The sequence below is a fragment of the Asterias amurensis genome, chromosome 7 (genome assembly GCF_032118995.1).
Source record: "Asterias amurensis chromosome 7, ASM3211899v1".
Taxonomy (NCBI): domain Eukaryota; kingdom Metazoa; phylum Echinodermata; class Asteroidea; order Forcipulatida; family Asteriidae; genus Asterias; species Asterias amurensis.
The window spans coordinates 21,227,314-21,250,142 of NC_092654.1; the positions used below are offsets into that span (position 1 = coordinate 21,227,314).

Below are 22,829 nucleotides of genomic sequence, written 5' to 3' on the forward strand. Positions count from 1 at the left end.
AAGCTATCAGTCATTACACAATGGAGTACTGGCCTTACGTTGGCATAGTGGCAGATTCTGTTATGTGCATTTTTAGGTCTACATGTACATGTACATGTAGTCATGGTAGTGGGCAAGTGCAAAAATCATAACGGTACATAAATGCCTGGAAGAACTACAAAATTATATTTTCTCTGCATTTTCTTTGGATAAAGGAAATAGACAGCGCAAGCTATTCAGTTATTCAACAATGGAGTACCGCAACCAAACATTGGCATATATAAGTGGCAGATTCTGTTATGTTGTTCAAGTATATGAACATGTATACTTTGGGCAAGTGCCAATTATATAATATGGTACACAATGAAAACAAAATTGCTGCCTTAAATTTCATCAGCAAACGTTAAGAAATAATATTTTGGGTGAGCAATTTCTGTAATATTTTAATAATAAAGGCATGTGAATTTTGTATAAATGCTTTTCATCATAAACAGACCTTTATCATAGTGTCTAAGTGTCGTATGTTGTGTCTGTTTTTCTTTATGTTGTGTTTTGTTTTTGTTTTGTTTTTGGTTTTACTGCGCCTTGAACACCCAGCAGGGTGGATATGTGTGCATTACAAGTCTTATTATTATTATTATTTTGTATGGTTCCCCATATCAATCGTACACATTGTCAATGACTTCATTTACTTTTCATGGAAAGGAGGCCGACTTTTTTTATCACATACACAAACAGTACCATCACTGTGGTAAATAAAGACCTATCATTGGCTGAGAATGTGCAATGCGCACCTTATTTGACCCCAGCGAGGTTGGTCTTTGCAAGGAGTCTATAATTCAAGGATATCCAGAAAGGAAAAAAAAATTTCAATAATAGTATGAGGCATGTAACATAAATAGATTATAAAATAATACAGCAATTTCAAACAACAAAAACCAAAATAAAACAAAATAAAACAAAGTGTGTAAAACAAATTATGCATACAAAGTGAAATGAAAAAAAAAAAAAAGCAGCAATGATGTTCTTTTATATTTATTTATTTATATTGTTGTCATGATATGTTTGTAAGAAGCAACGATAAATACTAAATAGTAAACTTTTGGGTACAAAAAGAGCCGGTGTGATATGACTTTGTAAATGTTGATCAAGGTAGCTGATGCTGAGTAAAACCTATAAATCTAGCCATGATATGTCACTATATCTATCACTGTGCTCACAAAGTTCTTAATATGAATACTTGATGATATTCAAATAATGTGTTTCTTTTTCACATGTATTTCTTACTGTATTTCAATTCATTTATTATGGTTGTGAAGCCATTCGACTCACAATGTATAATTAACACACAGTTCAATGTCTAAAAGAATTATTTCAACCCCCTATCCTTATACTTTCTGTGGCCTGTAATATTCTTGAACAACAAATAAGCTAAGCTTTAAACTTTATTTAGCATCAACCTTCTACAGTATACAATCTAAATTTTCTGTGGTCCTGGTAATCTTGAGCAAAAAATAAATTCAAAAAAACCTTGCCAATAGTTTATTTAGCATCAGCCTTCAATCAAGGAATGAAACAATTTATAAACAAAAACTTTCACTATTTCTATTTCTTGATCACTGTTTAAAAAAAACTTGTAGTACAACAATTCTTCCCTTCCCAACCCACTCTCCCCCATGGGGAATCAATCTTGCAAATTCATTGCTTCCGAAAGCCGCAATCTCTTAGGGAAAAAAACATTCACTGGAGCACCCTACTATCCTGGAAAAGCGTATGACAAAAAATATTCTCAATCACAGGTGGAAATATTAATTAATGGTTTTCAAGGTTGGCTTCACACTGTGTTTACTCATGTCCTATAGCAGGATATCGTGTAATTCTTCTTCCCGAAGCAAGCTCTCAAGCAAAAGGAAAGTGAAAACATTCCAGTTTGCCAAAGTAAAAATAGTAACACCATCAGATGATGAGTACACAATTTTTTTCTTATAATGTTAGAAGGAATATCATTTCCTTGTTTGTTTTTTCATTAAAATTATGAAATGTGGTTTCAAGAATCAAGTTGGTGTTTAAGTCATGACAACTAGCCGAATTCTTTAAAAGACCTTGTGATAAATGAAATCTTCAACAGCTGTTGCTACTTTCCGAGGAAATGTAGAAGGTGAATCGGAAGGACTCAGAATAGAACAGCGGACATTTTTCTTCTTCAGATGGGTTAGGAAATTAAGCTGGACAGTTGAATTGGACTAATTGGAAATGGGGAATTATTTAGTATGTTGCCAGCATCCACTTTATAAACATTCAGTTGGCAATCGTGCATGACTCTTTAAAATTAGATTGATCTATAAAAGAGACTGGACTTTTCAGTGGTGTCTAACCATTATTAGGCTAAGCGAGGTCATTTTTCAATGATCCAAAACAAAATGATATGAATATTCCAAGTACAGTACGAGTTTAATGAACCATTATGATATGTTACCATTTCATGTTCTTGAAGTCAGTTTTGGAACTGTTCGAATGTTTTAATACTTTATCTTCAAGTACGCGCTAATCCTCCAATCAGATTGGCAGAATGGAGTGGTGATAAAAACCTACATTGCACGGCTAATGTCACTACCTGCGTCTTGTGTGTTCTATGTCACGCGCCAAGTTTGCTTGAAGATAATATACATTATTATCACACGCGCGCTCGTGGAAAAACAGAAAATATAGCTCGTCTGCGTCCCATATCCAACTCAGCCTTCGGCCTCGTTGGAAATGGGACGCCGAAGCGCTATTTTTCTGTACTCCACTCGCGCTTGTGTGATAACTTATAATATAAATATAGATACACAATGAAACTAACAGTTTGGTGCGAATTTGTACATGCAGGAAGAATAATCCCATTACACAATCTGAGAGGCGTTACGGGGTATCGCTTCTCAGATTCAAATATTAAGGGTATAAAAACTGTCATTTTACATAACAGTTCCTTTGAAGTGAAATACTTATCAAAATACTTCATACTATTGAAAGCTGCTGTAGCTTCTAACCACAAGCTTTTATTGACATTAGTTGTTTAATAGAGTGATGATCAAACATAAACCTTCCCTTTAACATTGTACAATCTCAGTCTGTGGAGAATGCTCTCAACTTTTGTTTATTAACTTATCTAAGAAAAGATAAAGGGTTGTCTAAAGGGGATTTCACATATAAAAAAAATGGGTACTTGTTTTAATTAGAAACATTGTACTTCCCATAATGTATGTTTAATATAAATTAAAAAAATAATAATAAAAACACTTTATAAAAAATCACTTTCGAAACATGTCACTTTTACTTTCACAAAGTCAATGCAATGATCTGAGTAAACATTCCTCAGCCTCATGTAAATTTGCAGTGATGTATTAATCAAAATAACGGATGTGTATGAAACCAAAAATCACGTCAGAAAGTGGAACCAACAGATTGGATGGAAATGATGATAAATAAAAAAAAGATTTAGCAACTGATAAAATAAAAATTAAAATAAACAAAATGAAAGTCATGCATACCTTGATGTTTTTTAAGGGACACATGGCCTATGGCCTTGGACCGGGCGAGTTGGTACATTAAAAGCATTTGAAACCGTTTGTTATAAAATGCATATGGTTAGAAATATGTTAAAAGTGGAATATAATGATCCACACAAGCATGCCTCAAAATTGCACGGTTGTCCTTATACGTCGCGAACTAACTAACCGTTTTGTGAAGTCAAATTTTTGACTACACAAAAAGTGACCGTCTTTGTTAGTTTGAAAAGTAAAAGGAAAACCACGCAATTTCAAGGCATATTTGTGCTGATCATTATATTCTACTTTTAAAACATCTTTCCAACAAACATGTATGCATTTCATAACAAACGGTTTCAAAATTTCATGGACCAACTCACCCGATTCCAAAGCAACGTGTCCCTTTAACTGCAAAGAAATTCAGACGACAGAGCATCAACCAGCAAACACACGAACATGACGATCACTAGACACAAAGCAGGCGCTGTATCATCAGGGTACAGAGATGTAGTCCATGCTTGTAGGAAGTGACAATGGACTTGAAAAGGGGAGAGCCCACGGTTGTGATTTTCAAACGCGTATTTCTTATTTTGATCAAGGAACCCACGGATATGTTTTATTTATTTTTTCACGTAAATCTTATTTTGATCGAGGAACACATGGCTGCCTGCTTTGTGCGCGTAAATCTTACTTTGATCAAAGAACCCATGACTGCGTTTTTGGGCGCGTAAATCTTATTTTGATCAAGGATTCCTTGGATGTGCTCATTGTACACATAAATCTTATTTTGATCATTTGCAATAGTGCTCCAATCTGCATGTTACTGCCAATAATGCAATAGTTTTGAGATTAAGAAAAACATTTCCTTTCATTCCCCCTCCCCATTTCCCCCCCCCCCCATTTGTTTTCTTCTTTTTTTTCGGGGGGGGGGGGGTCTGATCGTTGTTGTGTTTTTTGTTTTAGGGAATACGGAAATTGTATTTGAATCAACTTCATGTGTTTGAATAAGCAATATAATAAACTTAGAAAGCCACCTTTTTTCCCAATTGCTTTCATATGTCTATGCTTATTGCAGTAACATTGCTCCAAAAAAGAAAAGTGAACTTTTTCAGTGCATCACATTCTTCAAATCCTATCATTAAGAGCTACCCCATTGGTAATTGAAGGAATTCAACATTAATGTTGGGAGGTAGAATGTTGATATAGACAGTAGCAGCTGCAGCAATGACAATGTCTATTTTTATTCCTCACATACCGTTGGGCTCCCCCCGCTCAGGTCCAATGGCCGAGTGACAGCGTTTTTTGGTTGGACACTTACCCAGTACTGACTTACCAAGCAATCTTGCTCACCGACGTAACAGAAGTCGCCCGAAGCGTTCGTCTCCGTCCATATATGGTCACCGCTGATGGCGTTCTCCTATATGCAGGGGTCAATGAGAGGTCAAGAATAACATTGAGTGATGATGATATCTTTGATTCTGTGGCTGGAGGAATTGCTTTTCTTATTAACAGTGACTGACGTTGATGCAGCTGATCACACTGTCTTGAGTCACTTCGTTCCCTTTTTTTTTTTTTTTCCTTCCCTTTTTTTTTAACCCATCTTAAAGGGATAGTGCAGCACTTGTAATTAGTTAACTTGTTTCTGTTTTTCCTCTCAAGTGCAATTTACACTACAGGATAAGTTATAGTTTTGGTTCAAGACGCTATTACGTTGAGATAGTTAAAACCATGCGCATTTAACACTGCATACTTGTCGCAACAATTCCACCAATAGATGGCTGGAAGCCACATTGTGTGGTGATTGGTAATGGCTGTTTTCCCAACATTGTCTACTATTGTTTTACAAATAGTAGTGTGCGCACAACACCTTGCACCAAGAACAAGGATGTCAAAATGGTTGAATGCATGTGGAACTTACAAAGTCAGATTCTGAAGTTCTTACTCTGTTAACAGAGCATACTGACTAGTTTATGTTCAATCATTCATTACCATGATTACTGGTTCATTTGATAAAATCATGTATTTTAATAAAATGCTAATAATTAATGTATTTCAAGATAACCTTTTGGAAAACAACTTTTGTCCAGCTTTAAAAGAAGCTGTATTACAATACATGAACTGAAACAGTTGAAAAGGAAATTGGTATTAACAAATTTCAACCTGAATGCTTACACTTTACAAAATGAGATATATGTAAAAAATACTGTTATGTCCATTTGCAAGAACACTTTCACCAAAACACTTGATTTCCTTTAAATTATTAATATCTGTATTCGTCCAAACTGGGTATAAATTTCAAATCTTTGCAAAGTGCATTGGTAAAAAGTACACTTTTTTTAGAGAAGAACTGAACAGCAAAATACCAAAACATGAATTCAGAATGGTATTTTTTATCAAAAGGCATCTACTGTGTTTTCTAGCAAAGCTCCAGATAATTTTCATGAGCACCACTAAAAAAATGTCATGAACTCTACGAGCGCAGACATGGCCTGATAATAAAGCAGCCAAATAGACCCAGCCAGAGGCTGTGTATATTTTCCTCTCTCACGATGAGGGTTTGCGTGGGCTGCCAGTGCAGACTCCATACAGCAAGGAGACCACGCTCTTGTCTTTTAATCTAATTGGGACCCAAACGTGCTGCCATAATGCCTTCATGCCATCACGTCTCAACTGATTCTATCATGTCTTAAGTGGATGTTAAACAAAACAAAAATAAAGGTCTAGAAATTGTATAATTTGGAAAAAAGACCAAAGAGCAAGACACATGGTTTTATAATGTTTGATTCGAATAAAAAATAAATCTGTACCCCGAAGATGACAATGTTTGGAAGTTGGAGAGGGGAAGGGTGTGGGGGAGAGGGGAAGGGTGTTGGGGGGGGGGGGGGGTCAGATGTGGAGATGGGAATGTTTTTGGACATATAAGCCAATCAAACAATGGCAAAGAGTGTACTGCAGTTATTATTCATGTCCGACCTGTGTGAACAAAATGGCGACTGCCGACAGAGTATCATGGAGATCTTGAGCAGTCTGCGCGCTATGATTGCCATGGGTGCCTTGCACATGCGCACTGCACACTTGAACGACCTTTCATTGGTAATATTTTGATCTACTTAACGTTCACAAAGGTGGATCACTGCGCAATCATACTGAACAGGAATGCGACTGTGATTTACGTCAGTGATTAATCCTTTTGCAGGGTCAGGATATCATAGTTGTGGATCTAGTCAACACGGTCTAGAAACCCGGTTGGGGAAGATTCCCAGTTTCTCAAAGAAAACAAATAAGGTCCACATAATGTAGGAACTTGAAACACTATGTGGACTTCCACACATCCACACAGTGTTACAGGGCTGTGTGCTGGGAAGGGGAGGGGTCACTGTGAGAAGGCATTGAGGTCCACATAATGTAGGAACTTGAAACACTGTGTTGACTTACACACATCCACACAGTGTTACAGGGCTGTGTGCTGGGAGGGGGAGGGGTCACTGTGAGAAGGCATTGAGGTCCACATAATGTAGGAACTTGAAACACTGTGTTGACTTACACACATCCACACAGTGTTACAGAGCTGTGTGCTGGGAGGGGGAGGGGTCACTGTGAGAAGGCATTGAGGTCCACATAATGTAGGAACTTGAAACACTGTGTTGACTTATACACATCCACACATTGTTACAGAGCTGTGTGCTGGGAGGGGGAGGGGTCACTGTAAGAAGGTGTTTGGGGAGAGTGGTATTCTACTAAGATGACTTCAAATATTAAAGACAACAATACATACACTCCAATCGACAGTGGTCCGAATCTCCTTCTCTGTTGCTGTGTAGTCACGCTGGGCTGGAAGGTGATGTGAAGGGAACCCATGAAGCTGGTTTGCGTATGCATTGGATTTAGAGATTGCTTTCCTGTAGAAAATAAAAGAAAGAAAGATTGCCTTTAGTTTATTCATCCCCTGTTTGAAGAGATCTATTCAAAGTCAGGCAAAATAATGAAGATGAGCCAAACAAGCTTTCGATCTTGTTTACCGAAGTTCCAGAAGTCAGTGCAATTCTTTTCTGACCTATAACATGGCAGAGACACAGAATGTGAAATTGAGGACCTTCCACACCTGGCCAGGCGCTAGAATGGGATCTCGGTTGTGACCACTAATTCTAATGAGAGATATATTGATATGATCTGCAATGAACCCCTTTGGTTTATCATTCCATAAACCTTATTTACATGACGTCATATCAGTAGGGCGCCCTCACCGCGCATACAAATCTGTATGTTTTGATTGTTTCAACATCGTTTTACCTCTAAGATTAAGGCTGGATGACGTCGATGCATAAGGTCTATTGTGCAATTTGATTTCGCCCCTTGCCCAACCCCCCCCCCCCCAAAAAAAAAAAAAGAAAAAAAAAAAACAGGGATAAAATTAAGAAGAAGTTCGTTATGTTGAGGTAGTTCTAAAACTGTCAAAAACTGGGTCCAATTTCATGGAACTGCTTAAGCACCAAAGTATCTTAGCTTAAACCAGTTTTGTTACCAAATTAAGGTTAAGAGTAAAAATACCATTTCACATCTGTCATTTGTGGCTGGTGTTCCGCTTATTTTTGTAGAGCAGAAAATTGTTAAGCAATATTTTCTGCTTGAGTAGCTTTATGAAATAGCTCCTTTGTCAATTGTTCCCTAAAACTTAGCAGGTTGGAGTTGATAAAGATTTGAGGATGCCTTCCTTTATAACTTCCCCTTTCATTATCTTTAGTTATAGAAAGAGACACGCCCTTCCCAAGCTTCTTGCCGCTATCAACGATGCAAATTAGAGATGAAGACGGCATCTATTTAGGCCAAATAAAAATAAAAACATGTCGAGCGTCCCAACCTGCTTCCTTTTAGAGACCAGGCCTCCTTTTCTTTTCAACTATACGAAAAAAGAGATACATTCTAATGATCTCAGGCAATTTTTTTATTTATTTTTTTTTTTTTTAGCCATCGGCCCGCAATTTTGTGAAGAAGGAAAAGGCACCTCCTCCTTCCTCTTTTAAAAAGACAGGATATTTCGCCGATATATGTATCCTCATGCAGCCCGAACTGTTATAAAGGATCGCTTTATTTTGATTCACTTGAGTAGATCTTTTCTGCTATAGGAAGCAGAAAATTTGCTTTCCAGTAAGGTTTAGCTAAATAGACTTAACGGGCTCCAGGGAAATATCGATCACCCTGAATGAGCATTTGGAGCATACGGATTGTCCCCTTCTTATTAGATACCTGCCGATTACCACCTTCAGTGTATTTTGCATTTTACACTTTCACCATCCCCCAGAGGGTTATGTGTAACTGGCTGTCATAGGGATGTGCAGTTTGGTGTTACAAGATTATGCCACAGATCCTTGGTTATACACATTAGGGCGTTATAACATGCATAGACTGTGCAGGTCCGCCGTATTGTCAACGTTTGGAAATGAAAAGTGCATAACTTTATTCCTTCACACTTTAGAGAAATGTAAATAATGGGAACCTGAGAGTACCCCCAAAATGATGCAAGCTTATGCCAGAGCTATAATGCATATAACACCATCAATAGATACAGATCTCAGTGTAAAAGCTGTAAGAATGTAAGAATGCCCACATTGGCAATTTGACCATTGGTAAAACAGCCAGAGGAGAGAGTTGAAAAAGTAGAAAACAAAAAAGTAGAAAACAAAATCCTTTTTTTAACAAAAAGGGTATTGATGAATAGGGATAGTATATTGGGTTCTAATTAACCATTTAAAAGCTTGCAGGCCCATGACATGCAATCAAGGACTGTCACGTCCATTGCACTGCCATGACCCCCCCCCCACCCCTTGGTTTTAAATGGCCATGTAAGACCTCATCACAACTTATCAATTCAATTCAATCCAAAATATTTTCATCCTTCACATCAATTATTAATTGTAAGCAGAATGTGACTTCACAACACAAATCACCATCGATACAGCTAGACAACCTATTTTAAGATAAATCTTAACATTTTCTTAAAGCAAGCAACAAATCCGGCAGGCAAAATGAAATCATATTGTTCCCTTCTCAATGCAATATTTCATGACTTACAAAATGATCGTATAAGTTGGTAGTATAAATCTCTGTTGTGTATAAAATTACAATGAATTTCACTGGCAAGATTTGACTTTCTTAACTGAGGTGTAGGAAGACAAAGAACTTGCTCAATGACTGCAGGCAAACTTGAAACTGAGGCCGTGTCCGAATTGGTGGCTACGGATGCGGCTACAACCGTTGCCAGGGGTGTTGCTAAGGGTGTCCTATACTTCAATGCATGATGACGCGGCGATCCGGCCGTAGCCGTGGCCGTAGCCGCCAATTCGGATCCAGCCATACTCTGCTGTCTCCAATGCAATATGACATCACTTAAAAGACGTTTAAAGCTAATGAATCGATCTGAGTTGTCAAGTCTTTCAATCTCAACTCAACGGACAAGGATGGTTTGTCTTTCACTTAAATGAACACGTTGCCTTGAATCGGACGAGTTGGTCAATAAATGAGCGTTTGTAACCGTTTTTTATAAAATGCATATGGTTGGATAGATGTTTTAAAAGTAGAATACAATTATCCACACAAGTTTGTCTCGAAATTGCGTGGTTTTCCTTTTACAGCGCGAACTTACTCGGTCGGCCATTTATGGGGGTCAAAAATTTGACTCCCATAAATGGCCGCCCGTGTTAGTCGACGAGGTAAAAGGAAAACCGTGCAATTTCGAGGCATGTTTGTGTGGATCATTGTATTCTACTTTTACAACATCATGTGCATTTTATAAAAAACAGTTACAAATGCTTTTCTAAGACCAACTCGTCCGATCCAAGGCAACGTGTTCCTTTAAGATATAATGAAGATATACAAAGTTCGTCCACAGCTGGCCACAAGCAGCCTGTAAAGCCAAAACGCCCATCAGCCAAAAAGTTCAAACGAAAGGCTAAGTCAGGAATTCCTGTTTCCCAAACATACATCAACTCATCTGCTCAGATGTATATAAGGTCATTGCATTTTGTATGGATTTCATCAAATTCAATATTAGTATATTTTGGAGCTCCTGATAATATTGGTAAATAAGGTTTACTGAGAAAGAGAGGTCTTTAAAGTATTGAACACTCATTTTTAAAGTGACACATTTTATTGTTGATTTTGTTTTTTCCCCTTCAATTTAAATGCATTTTTCATTTAATGACCTTTCGATCTTTACGAGTAAGAAATTTCAATTACTGACCTTATAGCACAGAGCCGACGAACTTTTTCTATTCTATTACAAAATCAAGTTTGTATTATTTATCTACACATTTTTAGTAAAAAAGGAAAGAAGAAAAAAAAACTCAATAATATTAGCCATAACCTGGCCTATGGTGATGGTTACACTAAGATGAAAGGTCGCTAAATAAGTAACGTACACGTACATGCAAACAATGATAAATAGAAAAATATCTTATGCAACCTACTTAAAACTATCTGGTCGGTGAGGCAGGCCAGAAGAAAATCTTATGTCTGTCTCAGCGTCACTATCCGCGTCTCGATGGACAGATGCAATGGGTATCCCAGAACGTTGTAGTACAGTTAAATCCAAGGAATGAGATCGTGGCTTCATTCGCTTCATGAAATAGCTGCTGCGACGAGCCATCTTGTTGGTAGCACGGTTTTCTTTGGCACGAATTGTTGACATCCGATCAAAAGGTGAGCTTTTTGCGCAAGTACGGTCAGACGGAGGCAACATAAATCAGCAGAACATGTGTTCAAATACAGTGTCATCAAACGCTACACTCAGGAAACATATAGAATTACTGGTACAATGCAAAGGCATACTATTGTTGTAGTAGTTGATAGCCCCAATCGCAAAATGATGAAATCAAACATGAAGTATTTCTGCTATTTCTTTAGAACATTAATCAATGCCGGAAAGCAAACAAGATTTCTCAGTGCCATCCCCCGATCTGCTGAATTTGAACATCACATGTTGTTACCACGGTAACCAGTGGGGGGATCTTGCCAGGTTTTCACTGCATGCTATAAAGACATCTTACTCTAGATCCTGGCTCGGGTGATGACGTCTGTTTTGAAAGATCGTAATCATGGGGTTAAGTTTGTGATCTCCGTGGTGTTAAATGCCAAATCAATGGAATTCTTCTCCCATGTGAAGAAAGAATGTGAACAATGTAATAAACTAGAGATGTTTTATATTCCACTGATGATTATCTCCCACACTATATCAGATCATTCGATTATTGGTGCTTTAAAGTAATACTTTAGTGTGGAATAATTCCACTTCAATAAAGGGACTATCCTAGTTTAAGATTCAAAGCATGACAGGAAACTGCACATATATTTCATTACTTCACTTTCCCTAGCCTGTTTGTGAACAAATTTCTGGGGAACAAGGAAGCTAAACCCCAGTGGTAAAATGTAAGAAAAACTTTCATGTATGATACATGTAATTGTGTCCAACAGAACAAGGAACTAATTATTAATTAAATACATTATTTTATAGACAGAAATTTATGACGTCTTTGTTCAAAAACAGAGAGAGAGCTGGTTGCTCATATATCAAATAAGAGGTTTTGTGATGCAATGTTAATTTCCAACAGCTTCATCCAGAGATTATACTGTACTCTTTTTAAAAACTACCAAATACCATTAATTGTAATTGTGTCATAAGTGTGGAATAATTCCACTTCAATAAAAGGACTATCCTAGTTTAAGATTCAAAGCATGACAGGAAACTGCACATATATTTCATTACTTCACTTTCCCTAGCCAGTTTGTAAACAAATTTCTGGGGAACAAGGAAACTAAACCCCACTGGTAAAATGTAAGAAAAACGTTCATGTATGATACATGTAATTGTGTCATACATCACAGTGTCCAAGAACAAGGAACTAATTAAATTAAATTAAAAAAATTATTTTACAAATTATTTCTTTCAAAACCAAAGAGAAAGAGAGACAGCTGATCACTCATATATCAAATAATAGTTTTTGGTAGTTTTGAAAAAGAGTATAGTATAATCTTTGGATAAAGCTGTTTGTAATTAACATTGCATCACAAGATTGTCAATGTTTCAAGTTGGCTGTTTGTGTAATATCACGAAATATTAAGCACTCATCAAATCTGACATTTCTTTTTAAGTCTCATGGTTTAATTTTAAATTTTTAATTGTTGTTATTTGTTGTCTTTGTTTCCTTCAGATGGTCAAAAGGTCCCAGAGTATCAACACAACTACAGAAAGAATTTGCCAGCGGGCTGATACAGTATAAAAATAACTGAGCGTCTCACTGACTTGACAAAACAAAAATACAGCAATTCCTCACATACTTGCAAGATCTACACACTACTGCTTCAGACCGGAATCTTGATTGATTCCCTTTAACTGAGTCAATATTTGTCCAAAGTCAGAGAATTTGAAATATGGAAAAAAAAATCAAAGACTAACATCCAAAGAAAAAAAAAATAGAATATTGATCGTGCAAACATGGAGACTGCATTGCGGAAGGAACTGTTACAAACACTTGCAAGATTGAAACACAACACTCTGATCCGCTAGATTAAATTCACTCTTTCCTCATAAGTGACATGAAAACGTTCTCCATACGACTAGAAAAATCCATGTCAAAAACGTCAAAACCACAACACAAATCATTTCATTTGTTTCCCAAAATAGCACTTGACTTCCACTGGCTGAATTTGACAAACAGAGAAGGGAGAGAGAGTAATTTCCGCTCTATTTTTAGAGCGCCCGCCATACATAGCGAGACAATCACGGTGAGAAATAGACAAGTAATTTGTATTAGTGGCCAACATTTCTTCTCCAGAGCAACGTTCAAAGGAAGGCATGAATGTAAACAAGCGTACGATTGTGAGGCCAGTTCTTAAAATAGTCGTATTTTTATTTTCGTCTTGTTTACCCGGATGTGGCATTAAGACAAGGTTGATAAAGTAACGCTTTGTCAATTTGAGGAAGTTGTTGGTGACCTACTGCTCTGTCTATGAGCTTTGGCTTAAGGAGCTTTTGAAAAGTATCAATCATTAAGTAATATCTTTGCATCCATCCCATCCATAATAAATAAAGAAAGAAAGAAACACCTAGAGGATAGTCAGATGACCCTGAAAGAATCTCTCCTGATTCGATTAAGCTGTAAAAGAAAGGGAACTAAATTCCCATTAATTCTTGTGCTTAAAAGGATTGTGATACCTTTTGTTGATCAAGTTTTAGGCCATGACATGACTCCCTACTCACTGTGAATGAGATATATACCTGTAGAAACTTCAGCTTCAATAGTCATCAAGTTTTTAAGGGGAAAAAAAGGTGAAAATCAGGGAGCAGTGCTTTTTGGAGAGTCCCATAAATCTGTCGCACAAGCTAAAATAATTTTTGTCTCATTGAGACAAAATTATTTTGTGAGATTGCTTGACTCATTTCTAAAAAACTACAGCACCTCAGCAAGTAATATTTTATGGGACCCTTCCTTCTATCATAATCGTTAAACCGCGTAGTTTAATGTAAATCTGTGGACGTTGGTGTTTCGTGTCATACAAAAAGTACCGAAACCCTTTCACGCAGAACGATGGTCCTCTATGGAAGCAGTTTAACATTAGCCAAAATTTTGCCTCAAAATAATTTCTCACTTTCTTGTAATGTTAGTAGGCATACAAACAAAAAAGATATACGCAATAACCTTTTAGCCAAAAACTCAACTTCAGGTTTAGTTTCAAAAACAGCTGAAATAACTTTTAACCTGATTGGAAGTGGACAGAGAAATCACTTAAAACCTGTGGTCAAATTCTGATTTTCCTTAAAATCCAAGTTTCATGTCAAGCTAACAAGAAGCTTGTGTTACTATGTCTTATTTTCCCTCTAGGTACGCACACATGTTCTACGGTTTCATTCTTTAGGTACATGTATGCTTCTACATGACTTTATATTACCGGTAGCAGGTGTCTAGTTTTAGTTCAAGTTGTTTGTTTAGAAATCTGACAAAGTCTCTTAAATACCTGCAAAATCACCCAGACAGGTGTGTAAAAAATGATCACTTAATAATTTAACGTTCTTCCTGTTTCAGATTTTCCAAAAATGATATCTGGTCATTTCTCTTCTTATCTCATTTTTTAGACGTATTTTGTAAAGTTAGTTTCACACAGAAAGATTATTAAATTTTGCAATTTTAGTTATAAACATCAATGTACAAGACGGATGCAGTTGATTTATTTGAAATGGTTGGTCAACTTAATAGAAGATTTTAAAGAGGACCTTCAATGTCAAATTCAGATGCATAAGATTCCTTATGAAAATGGGTGGAAAAACTACAAGTGTATAATCTCATTTTAAAAATGTGTAAAATCTCTTTGAAGTGAAATGATTCTAAAAAATGTCATTATACTGTCAAAAGCTTCTGTATTAATTTCTAGCCAAGTAATTTTTTATTTCCATTAATTTTAAGAGTGATTACTCAACGTTTACCTCCCCTATAAGAAGACAGTGATTCTAACGGAAAAATCTCAGTCTGCTCAAAATTTAATAAAAGTGGAATCCGATACAGAGCGGATAGGAAGAGTACAAATCACTACTCAGTACAGCCTTCAATAATTACCACGACCAGTGGCCCAAGCAGCATCATGTAACAGTATACAGTATAGGTCTATTTTTAACCATATCAAATAATTGTGTCTTTGGTAGATTGACGATTGAACCCCGCATGAGAGAGTAAGCACGAGCTGAGGTATTGACATAGGTCTGCTTTCTACTAACCAAAAAATCCATAGAAAATAAAAAGCAAGTTGAGCTCCCTGTAATTACCTCAATCGATTCAAGGTTTCAAATACGTGTACTTTCTAATCATTTATTAGAAGTTCATGAAAAATAAAGTGTTCAAACAAAACCTTCTGTATGTAGGTTTCAACATCTGGTAAAAACTGCTACAGTGGAAAAACGTTTCTAAAACACAACGTTTTCCATCCATACACGTATTCTATCTGAGGGAAAATAGTCTGGTCCCAAGACAAAAATAAAGCTGACTACTTTATTCCTATATAATTGTCAATGCATGTTTCATTCCTGCAAGTGTAATATCAGTAATTACCTCGTAAACATAATGGCACCACTTTGTATAAAAAAAAAAAAAAATAGGGGAAGAAGAAAGAAAAAAAAAAAAAAAAAAAAAGGTTTTGCCCGCAGACATTGTTTACAAACACATTGTTTTTTGAGACCTATCGGGATAGTTCACTTCATTAAAAGCAAATGTCAAACATGCGCACCTGAACTGTGCTGTAGTGGTTTGTATCAGTGGTAAAGTGACGTATCAAGATAGGTCACTTCGTGGAAGTACAAACTGGAAATCTATTAACACGTCGTTTCTGACTAATTAGTGTAATTACGAAACCATTGCGGATTACGCACTGACACTAATTGCTGACAATTTTAACAGTAATGAGTATAATTATTAATAGTTTGTATAAACACCAATTTGAAAAAAATTGTGACTTGTGAGAGGGACAAAATAGTATATCTTAATCCTTACAAAAGATATTCAGAACTCATTTATCACCAGATTTTGATCACTGAAATCTATTCAATTAAAGACAATCTTTAAGATGTTCAACAAAAGAAGGGGGAAAAATGGGGGTAAAAAATACTTGGTTGCTGAGAGTGTTTAGTCCACAGGAGATTTCCAAACAACATCAGATTCTATACCCTACATCGGCACTGTGACTGTACAATACACGTGTCTCTTAGTTCCTTTGCACTTAGTCAACTTAAAAAGAAAAGAAAAAAATTACCTGAAATACATATTTGTATTGGCCTAGTATGGATAGATTCTAAGACATTGAACCAGAGGAGTAAGGCCTCCTGTAAGTCTGTATTTTATGACCTCCCTAAGGCATTGATAAGTGGATTTGGAAGATATTGATGATGCCTTTAACAGCTCTGGTGCACGTACCTAAATATCAAGACAGAAACACAGTGCCACAAGGCATCAGCTCTCCATTAGAAACCATGCATCGTGCACTCTCTCAAGACATTATTTGTTCCAAATAAAATCCTCAGAAAGATCATAATAGAAAGGGACGTCTTGGGATTTTTTAGTCCTTGTCTTGATGCACTCGCTATATTCTGTAAAGTCCACTTAACAGAAACACAAGCTTAAAATACTGTGTTTACGGGGATCACCGCAGAAAAAGGTGGATCAAGTAATAAACCACACGGGAAACTGACCGAATAATTTTTCCCCCCAAAAAATTGGGGTTAAACAAAGAAAAATTGACTTCAGCGAGACTTGACCCAGTATTCTCCGGACTAATGTGCCGGCACTCTACCAACTGAGCTATGGCCCTATGTTGGCTGTCTCCCTACTTTGTGTGCTAGTATATTTTTTTAAGGGAGTGTCTGTCTGAAGCCTTTCAACTGGCACAATTCTGATTGGCACCCTGAAATTGACAAACTAGGGAAACTGCCAATGAAGGGCTAGATAGCTCAGTTGGGGGAGCATCAGTATGGGGAACATGTTTATTATAAAATGCATGTGGTTGGAAAAATGTTTTAAAAGCAGGATACAATGATCCACACAAATATGCCTCAAATTTGCGTGGTTTTCATTTTACCTCGTTGGCTTACACCGTCGGCCATTTATGGGAGTCAAATTTTTAACTCCCATAAATGGCTGACTGTGTTAGTTCGCAAAGTAAAAGGAAAACTAGGCAATTTTGAGGCAAATTTGTGTGCATCATTGTATTCTACTTTTAAAACATCTTTCCAACCATATGCATTTTATAAAAAACGGTTACAAACGCTTTTGTTTTGACCAACTCGTCCGATCCAAGGCAATGTGTTCCTTTAATACGGAGGCTGTGGATTCAAGTCCTGCTCTAGTAAATTTCCCTTTGTTCACAAGGTAACACATTAACTGTTTGGGGCAACAACTGTGTGAGGCTTGATATTTCTTAGTTTGGTGTATCTCACAAATCCCCCAAATGACATGGACATATAACAAAATGTAGGACTATGGATGAATAATGGGTGCAAATATCTTAGCCTAATGTTAGGAGCATTTCCATTAAATTTCTGAACAAAATGTTTCCCAAAATAAATGTACCTGGCATTTCTAAGAACTAACTGCAGCTATATGTGAAGCACAAACTCAACGACTGGTGTTTTGGATGAAAATAAAAGTCCCATTAGAAAAGTTGAATTTGCTTTGAGTCTGTTACGAACTTACAAACTCCTGAAATGCATTAAATGTTGACATTAAAATGGTATTGTGGTGGCAAGCAAAATATTATTCAAACATACCTATAAAGTCCATATATGAAAAAAGAGGACATTTTCCATCCTATGATAAAATTTAGTATCCAAAGTTTCTTGATTTCATTCAAATGAATTGTCATTCACCGAAACAAAGAACTATAAATTTCCTTCCTCCACAGTCCAAACTTACTAAACCTTATGAGTACGCTATGCAAATACAATGCACGTACTTGAAAAACCCTTAAAGTCACCTGGAAGTGGTATTTTTTTCAAAATAAAGCTTTTGTCACTAATATATGTGTTTTGATGAGTGGAATGTGAATAAACAGTTAACTATGGTTTTAAAAAATCAGTTCTTATTTTATTTACAAATTTAAGAGTAGACCCCGACCCGAGAGGGCGCTGTTCGTGACGTCAATCGAGGCAGACTTTGCCTGTAATGCGTAGAGTAAACACAATTGCAAAGTACATGTACGGACCAAATCGTGAGTTTGTACGTTTCAAAATTTTTGTTTTTTGTTTTTTTCCGGCAATGCTGACCAGGTGTATTGCTGCTGAATGCAGAAAAACACTTTTTGAAATGTACCAACTCACGACTTGGACGTACATGTTCTTTGCACGTGTGTTTACTATACGCATTGCAGGCAAAGTCTGCCTCGATTGACGTCACAAAAGGGGTAGGCAGAGTCAGCCCCCCAAACAACTTTATATATTTTTTAAACATATAAATCGTGACAAACAATTACTAAAAAAATTGTTTTATTGTTCGGAAGCATATACTCTTATGTTTGAAAGAAAAAAAATTCTATTTCCAGGTGACTTTAACGTTATATTTATTGCCATGGTAATAATTTCAGTGTAAATGATTCACCGATGAATGTAAGAATAAATCACTCTAAGAAAAAAAAAAAAAAAAAAAAAAAAACCAGCTCAATATCATTTCTCATATCCTGGCTGTAAGTTGTTTTGAAAAGTCAGCAAATTCATATGGCCGAACTCAACAATTACACAAATGAGATTGCAAGTATCTAGTTATTGATTGGTGCAGTGACCTGTGTGGAACTAATTGATTTAACTTATTAAAATACACTTTAAATGAATTGCACCGCTAATTATGGAACAATCAAATGCAATTTTGTCATAGTCGTTTATAGCCACTTTCGAATCTAATTGTAGAGATCACCCAAATCAAATTACAAAACAAAGTATCAAATTGCTGGATTTTCCTCACAGTGTCCATCATACAGGTTCTGGAAATTACGATGAATTTCAACTGACAAATAAAATGAAAACCTTTGTTTTAGAAAAGAAGAACAAAATAAACCTATGCTAACTTACTTACATGTACACCAGGGTAAAAACAAATATCCCTTCAAAATGACTATTTGGCCTATTTTATGCACAGAAGATTAGTATTAAAGCTAGCCTTTGCTATTCCGTGCTCGAGGTTGACTCCTCCCACTGACTCTGCAAACAAATCTGACGCTTCTTCGTTGTTTTATCAACACAAAACCTCACAATGTAGCGCTGTATGAACAGGATGCTCAAAGAACAAGATACCAAAATGGGCTCCACAATAACACTGCCAGTTGTTGAAACTCTTTGCTATAATTCCCCAATGGCGTACTGCACATCCGAATTCGCTGAACTCTGTAAATCTTCCTTGATCTCAACGGATATCATTCTTTGATCTCATCCACACGTGTCAAAGTTTCTCCGTCGGTGGTGCCCGCACACACTGTGATAACAATAAACTTGCAGTTAGCAGTCGGACTACGCACAGCGTACTCCACTGTTAGTATACACAGCGTAGACAAAAAGCACACCCTGACAGGCAATGCCGGGACTCATCTAAGCACTGTTACACACAAGCGCTTAGAAAAAGAAAAAAAAATAACAACAAAAACAAAAGATAGTCTTTAGTGCGGAAGATAGAAACACAACATCACGCATCCTGAAGCTTCTGACATCATCTCCTCAGTAAACACTATTGATTAAGTCTCCCTCAGTACAGTCATAATTAATTCATCCTAAATTGAATATGACCCCTATGAGGTCATGTCCACCATGAAGCCGACAACGCCAGCCCAACCAACAGCACATGTACTTGCACATACATTATACCCCAGTCTGATACCATGTACAGTGTGCATGTAAATGTAGCACTGCTGCTCATGTACAAGGCAACGGCTCGAAGACGGCAAAATTGTAATAATGGCATCCTTTAGTGTTGATTCAGTGCACAGGTTATGCTGACTAGATGCGGCATGCTGTAATCCAACTGTCACTCAGATACTGAAGAGCATGTCAGGCGTATGGCACATGCAGAGTATCAAAATTAAATTAATATTTGCATTCATGAATTGTGGCCAGTCCTTTTAATATTGAGAAACTGTTTTGTTAAGAGCTGCGTCAGTTAAGTGTTCAGCAATGTACTCTCTTTAAATTCAACAACGAATTTGTTGTTAAATATTTGAGGGGAGAATGAGAACTATGGAGATAAGAAGAATATATCTCAAGGGTATTCTTAGAAATTTACTGAGGTTCTTTGTTGCCACAGAGCAAACATGACAAATTGGATTTTAATTTGGGGCAAAATCTGATCATAAATACCGTTTTGATAAAAGAATAATTTGTTGACATTAAAATAGTTGCCAATTATTTGTGGGTAACAAGTGGACTTTAATTAATTTAAAAGGAATAAAATGCTGTGTTGGGTTGACAATGTACCATATTGTCCATACCAACATATTGTAAAATAAATTAAAAATAAATCTTGCTCATAAATAAATAGGTAATGACTAAAAAAGATAGACAAATTATACAGGGCGTAAAATGCAGACCTCGCTTATTAAACATTAATTCACATATGGAGATAAAAATATTCCAGCTTTGCAACAAATGGGACATGTGTGACCTAGTTGCATCAAAGATGGTGACACAAGTGTTCCTAATTTGAATAAATTTAAAAGAAATGTTTTGGAGAAACCCGGAATTCACCAAATACACAGACGTGTAATTGCAACAACATTGAAAATGGCCAAAAACAAATTTGTCAGGTTTTTTTCTTCTAATTTGTTCCGAGGATTTGAGCTATGACCTGACAACTGAAACAGTGCTGCCTTCATTAAGACAATGGCACAATCTCCAAAGGAGAAAGGGAGGAATGTTAATGAACACAATTTTTAATCACTCAGAACTTATTATTATTATTTACTGAACCATAACAATTATGTTTTAGCGCCTGTCGACAATATTTATTCTTAAATTATGCACCATTTATGTTAAGGATAAACAGGTCATTTTGCAATACTAATTGGCAACATCCCCCCCCCCCCTCAAAAAAAAAAATGTAAGTGTGAACGCGCTATGTGCAATTTACATATTTCATGGGAAGGGTCTATTATTTGAGGGCTTGTATGTCAGGGGTGCTTGTAGGACGCTTGAGGCGCACGCGTCAAAATGCAAGTATTTTGTCCTCACAGTAGTAAAAATAATCCATCTTTACCCTCAAATGCATGCAGTTAGACATAAGATCAAAGAATGAAAGAGGACCAGTTGCTCTTAGACTTGATGCCTTTTTCGCATGCTAACATACTTGAGCTCGTGCATAGAGTGAATAGCCACAGGGCTAATAAAAATATGCCAAAAATTGGCACATTTAAATTAACCAATAACCAAGGGTTATGAGCAAGCAGTGTGGCTTCAAAAGGAAATGCTGCAGGGAGATCGATCACCTCTGGGAATGAGGTTGTTACAAAACGGTTTTGATACGCAGGTCCTACTTATAGATTTGCCCTCATTAAAATTGTCTAATTTGAACCAAGTACACTCATTTAGTAATATAAGTCAATGAGAACACAGACTACCATCATAAAGTACAAGCAATTAAATGAAAACAACAACAACAGTATCAAAATGAAGTCCATGACCCCACATATCAGTTGCTATAATTATGCACTTTTTGAATGTGGATTTGTTGACTGCTGCTCCAGTTTATAAATAAACAAGCATGCACTTTGCTAGTTGAAATTTGACCCACTTGCTTTCCAACCAGCACTTAAATTAAAGGCAGTGGACACTATTGGTAATTACTCAAAATAATTATTACCATAAAACATTTCTTGATTACGAGTAATGGGGAGAGATTGGTAATATAAAACATTGTGAGAAACAGCTCCCTCTGAAGTGCAAAGTTTTCAAGAAAGAAGTAATTTTCCACTAATTTAATTTCAAGACCTCAATTTCTAAATTTGAGGTCACGAAATCAAGCATCTGAAAGCATACAACTTCGTGTGACCATGGTGTGACAAGGGTGTTTTTTTCTTTCATTAATATCAAGAACTAGTTTATTTATTACTAAAACTTTCACAGCTGACTTTTATTGTATCTTACTTGATAACTTTGCCAATAAATCAACATTGCGTTGACAAAAACCAAAATGATGACCCTAACTATAACACAAGTGCAACCACAAGTAATCTGAGAAAGCTCATCATTACATGACAGAACATGGAACAATAAAAAGATGAAAAATTGACACAACTGGAATTCAAGGACAGTGTAAATCAATCAAGGAAATATGTGGTAATTTGTTTGTGACCTAACTTGTGTTTGTTTAAGTAGTGTTTCTAGATGTTATCCTTCAAAATGGTGCAGGTCTAGAATTTCGTTCTTGAACATGTTGAAGGGAGGAGCATTTCTCTGACAGCAAAAGGGTATGACAGCAAAAGGGTATGACAGCAAAAGCACTCAGGCAATTTGCTGTGGGGTACCTAATTTCAAGGCCTGATGGTGCATGCTGAAAATATTTCAAAATGTCTCAAGCATATATAACCAGTCTCCTGACGATGACTAGAGCAAGCTAGTCGAAACGTTAAGACCAATTCAGAACTGACTCCGCGGCAGTACAGTTATTACGATCCTATAAACTAAAGTAGTAGTCCAGTCTAATTTCTATACCATCCGCCCTGGTAATAGTTATAAAAGCAGGACAGTTCTTTTCAGAACTGAGAAGTCTCCCGAACCTCCGATTATCTACTCCACGGCAGTAGAATACAGCGAGACAG

At 36.5% G+C, this 22,829-nt stretch overlaps 1 protein-coding gene across 6 annotated transcripts in view; it reads right to left on the minus strand.

Moving 5' to 3' along the window:
• Positions 1-22,829, minus strand: part of LOC139939805 (diacylglycerol kinase zeta-like) — a 188,274-nt gene that overhangs the window by 30,767 nt on the left and 134,678 nt on the right. For 4 of the 6 annotated variants that reach the window (XM_071935932.1, XM_071935930.1, XM_071935935.1 and 1 more), the window contains exons 2-3: positions 7,282-7,405; positions 4,825-4,923 (exon numbers count right to left, since the gene is read on the minus strand). In XM_071935932.1, coding sequence (XP_071792033.1) covers positions 4,825-4,923; positions 7,282-7,405 — 223 coding nt within the window. Of the gene's footprint in view, positions 1-4,824; positions 4,924-7,281; positions 7,406-10,969; positions 11,618-22,829 lie in introns of those variants that run through there. The other 2 variants (XM_071935933.1, XM_071935931.1) reach the window with 2 other exon arrangements.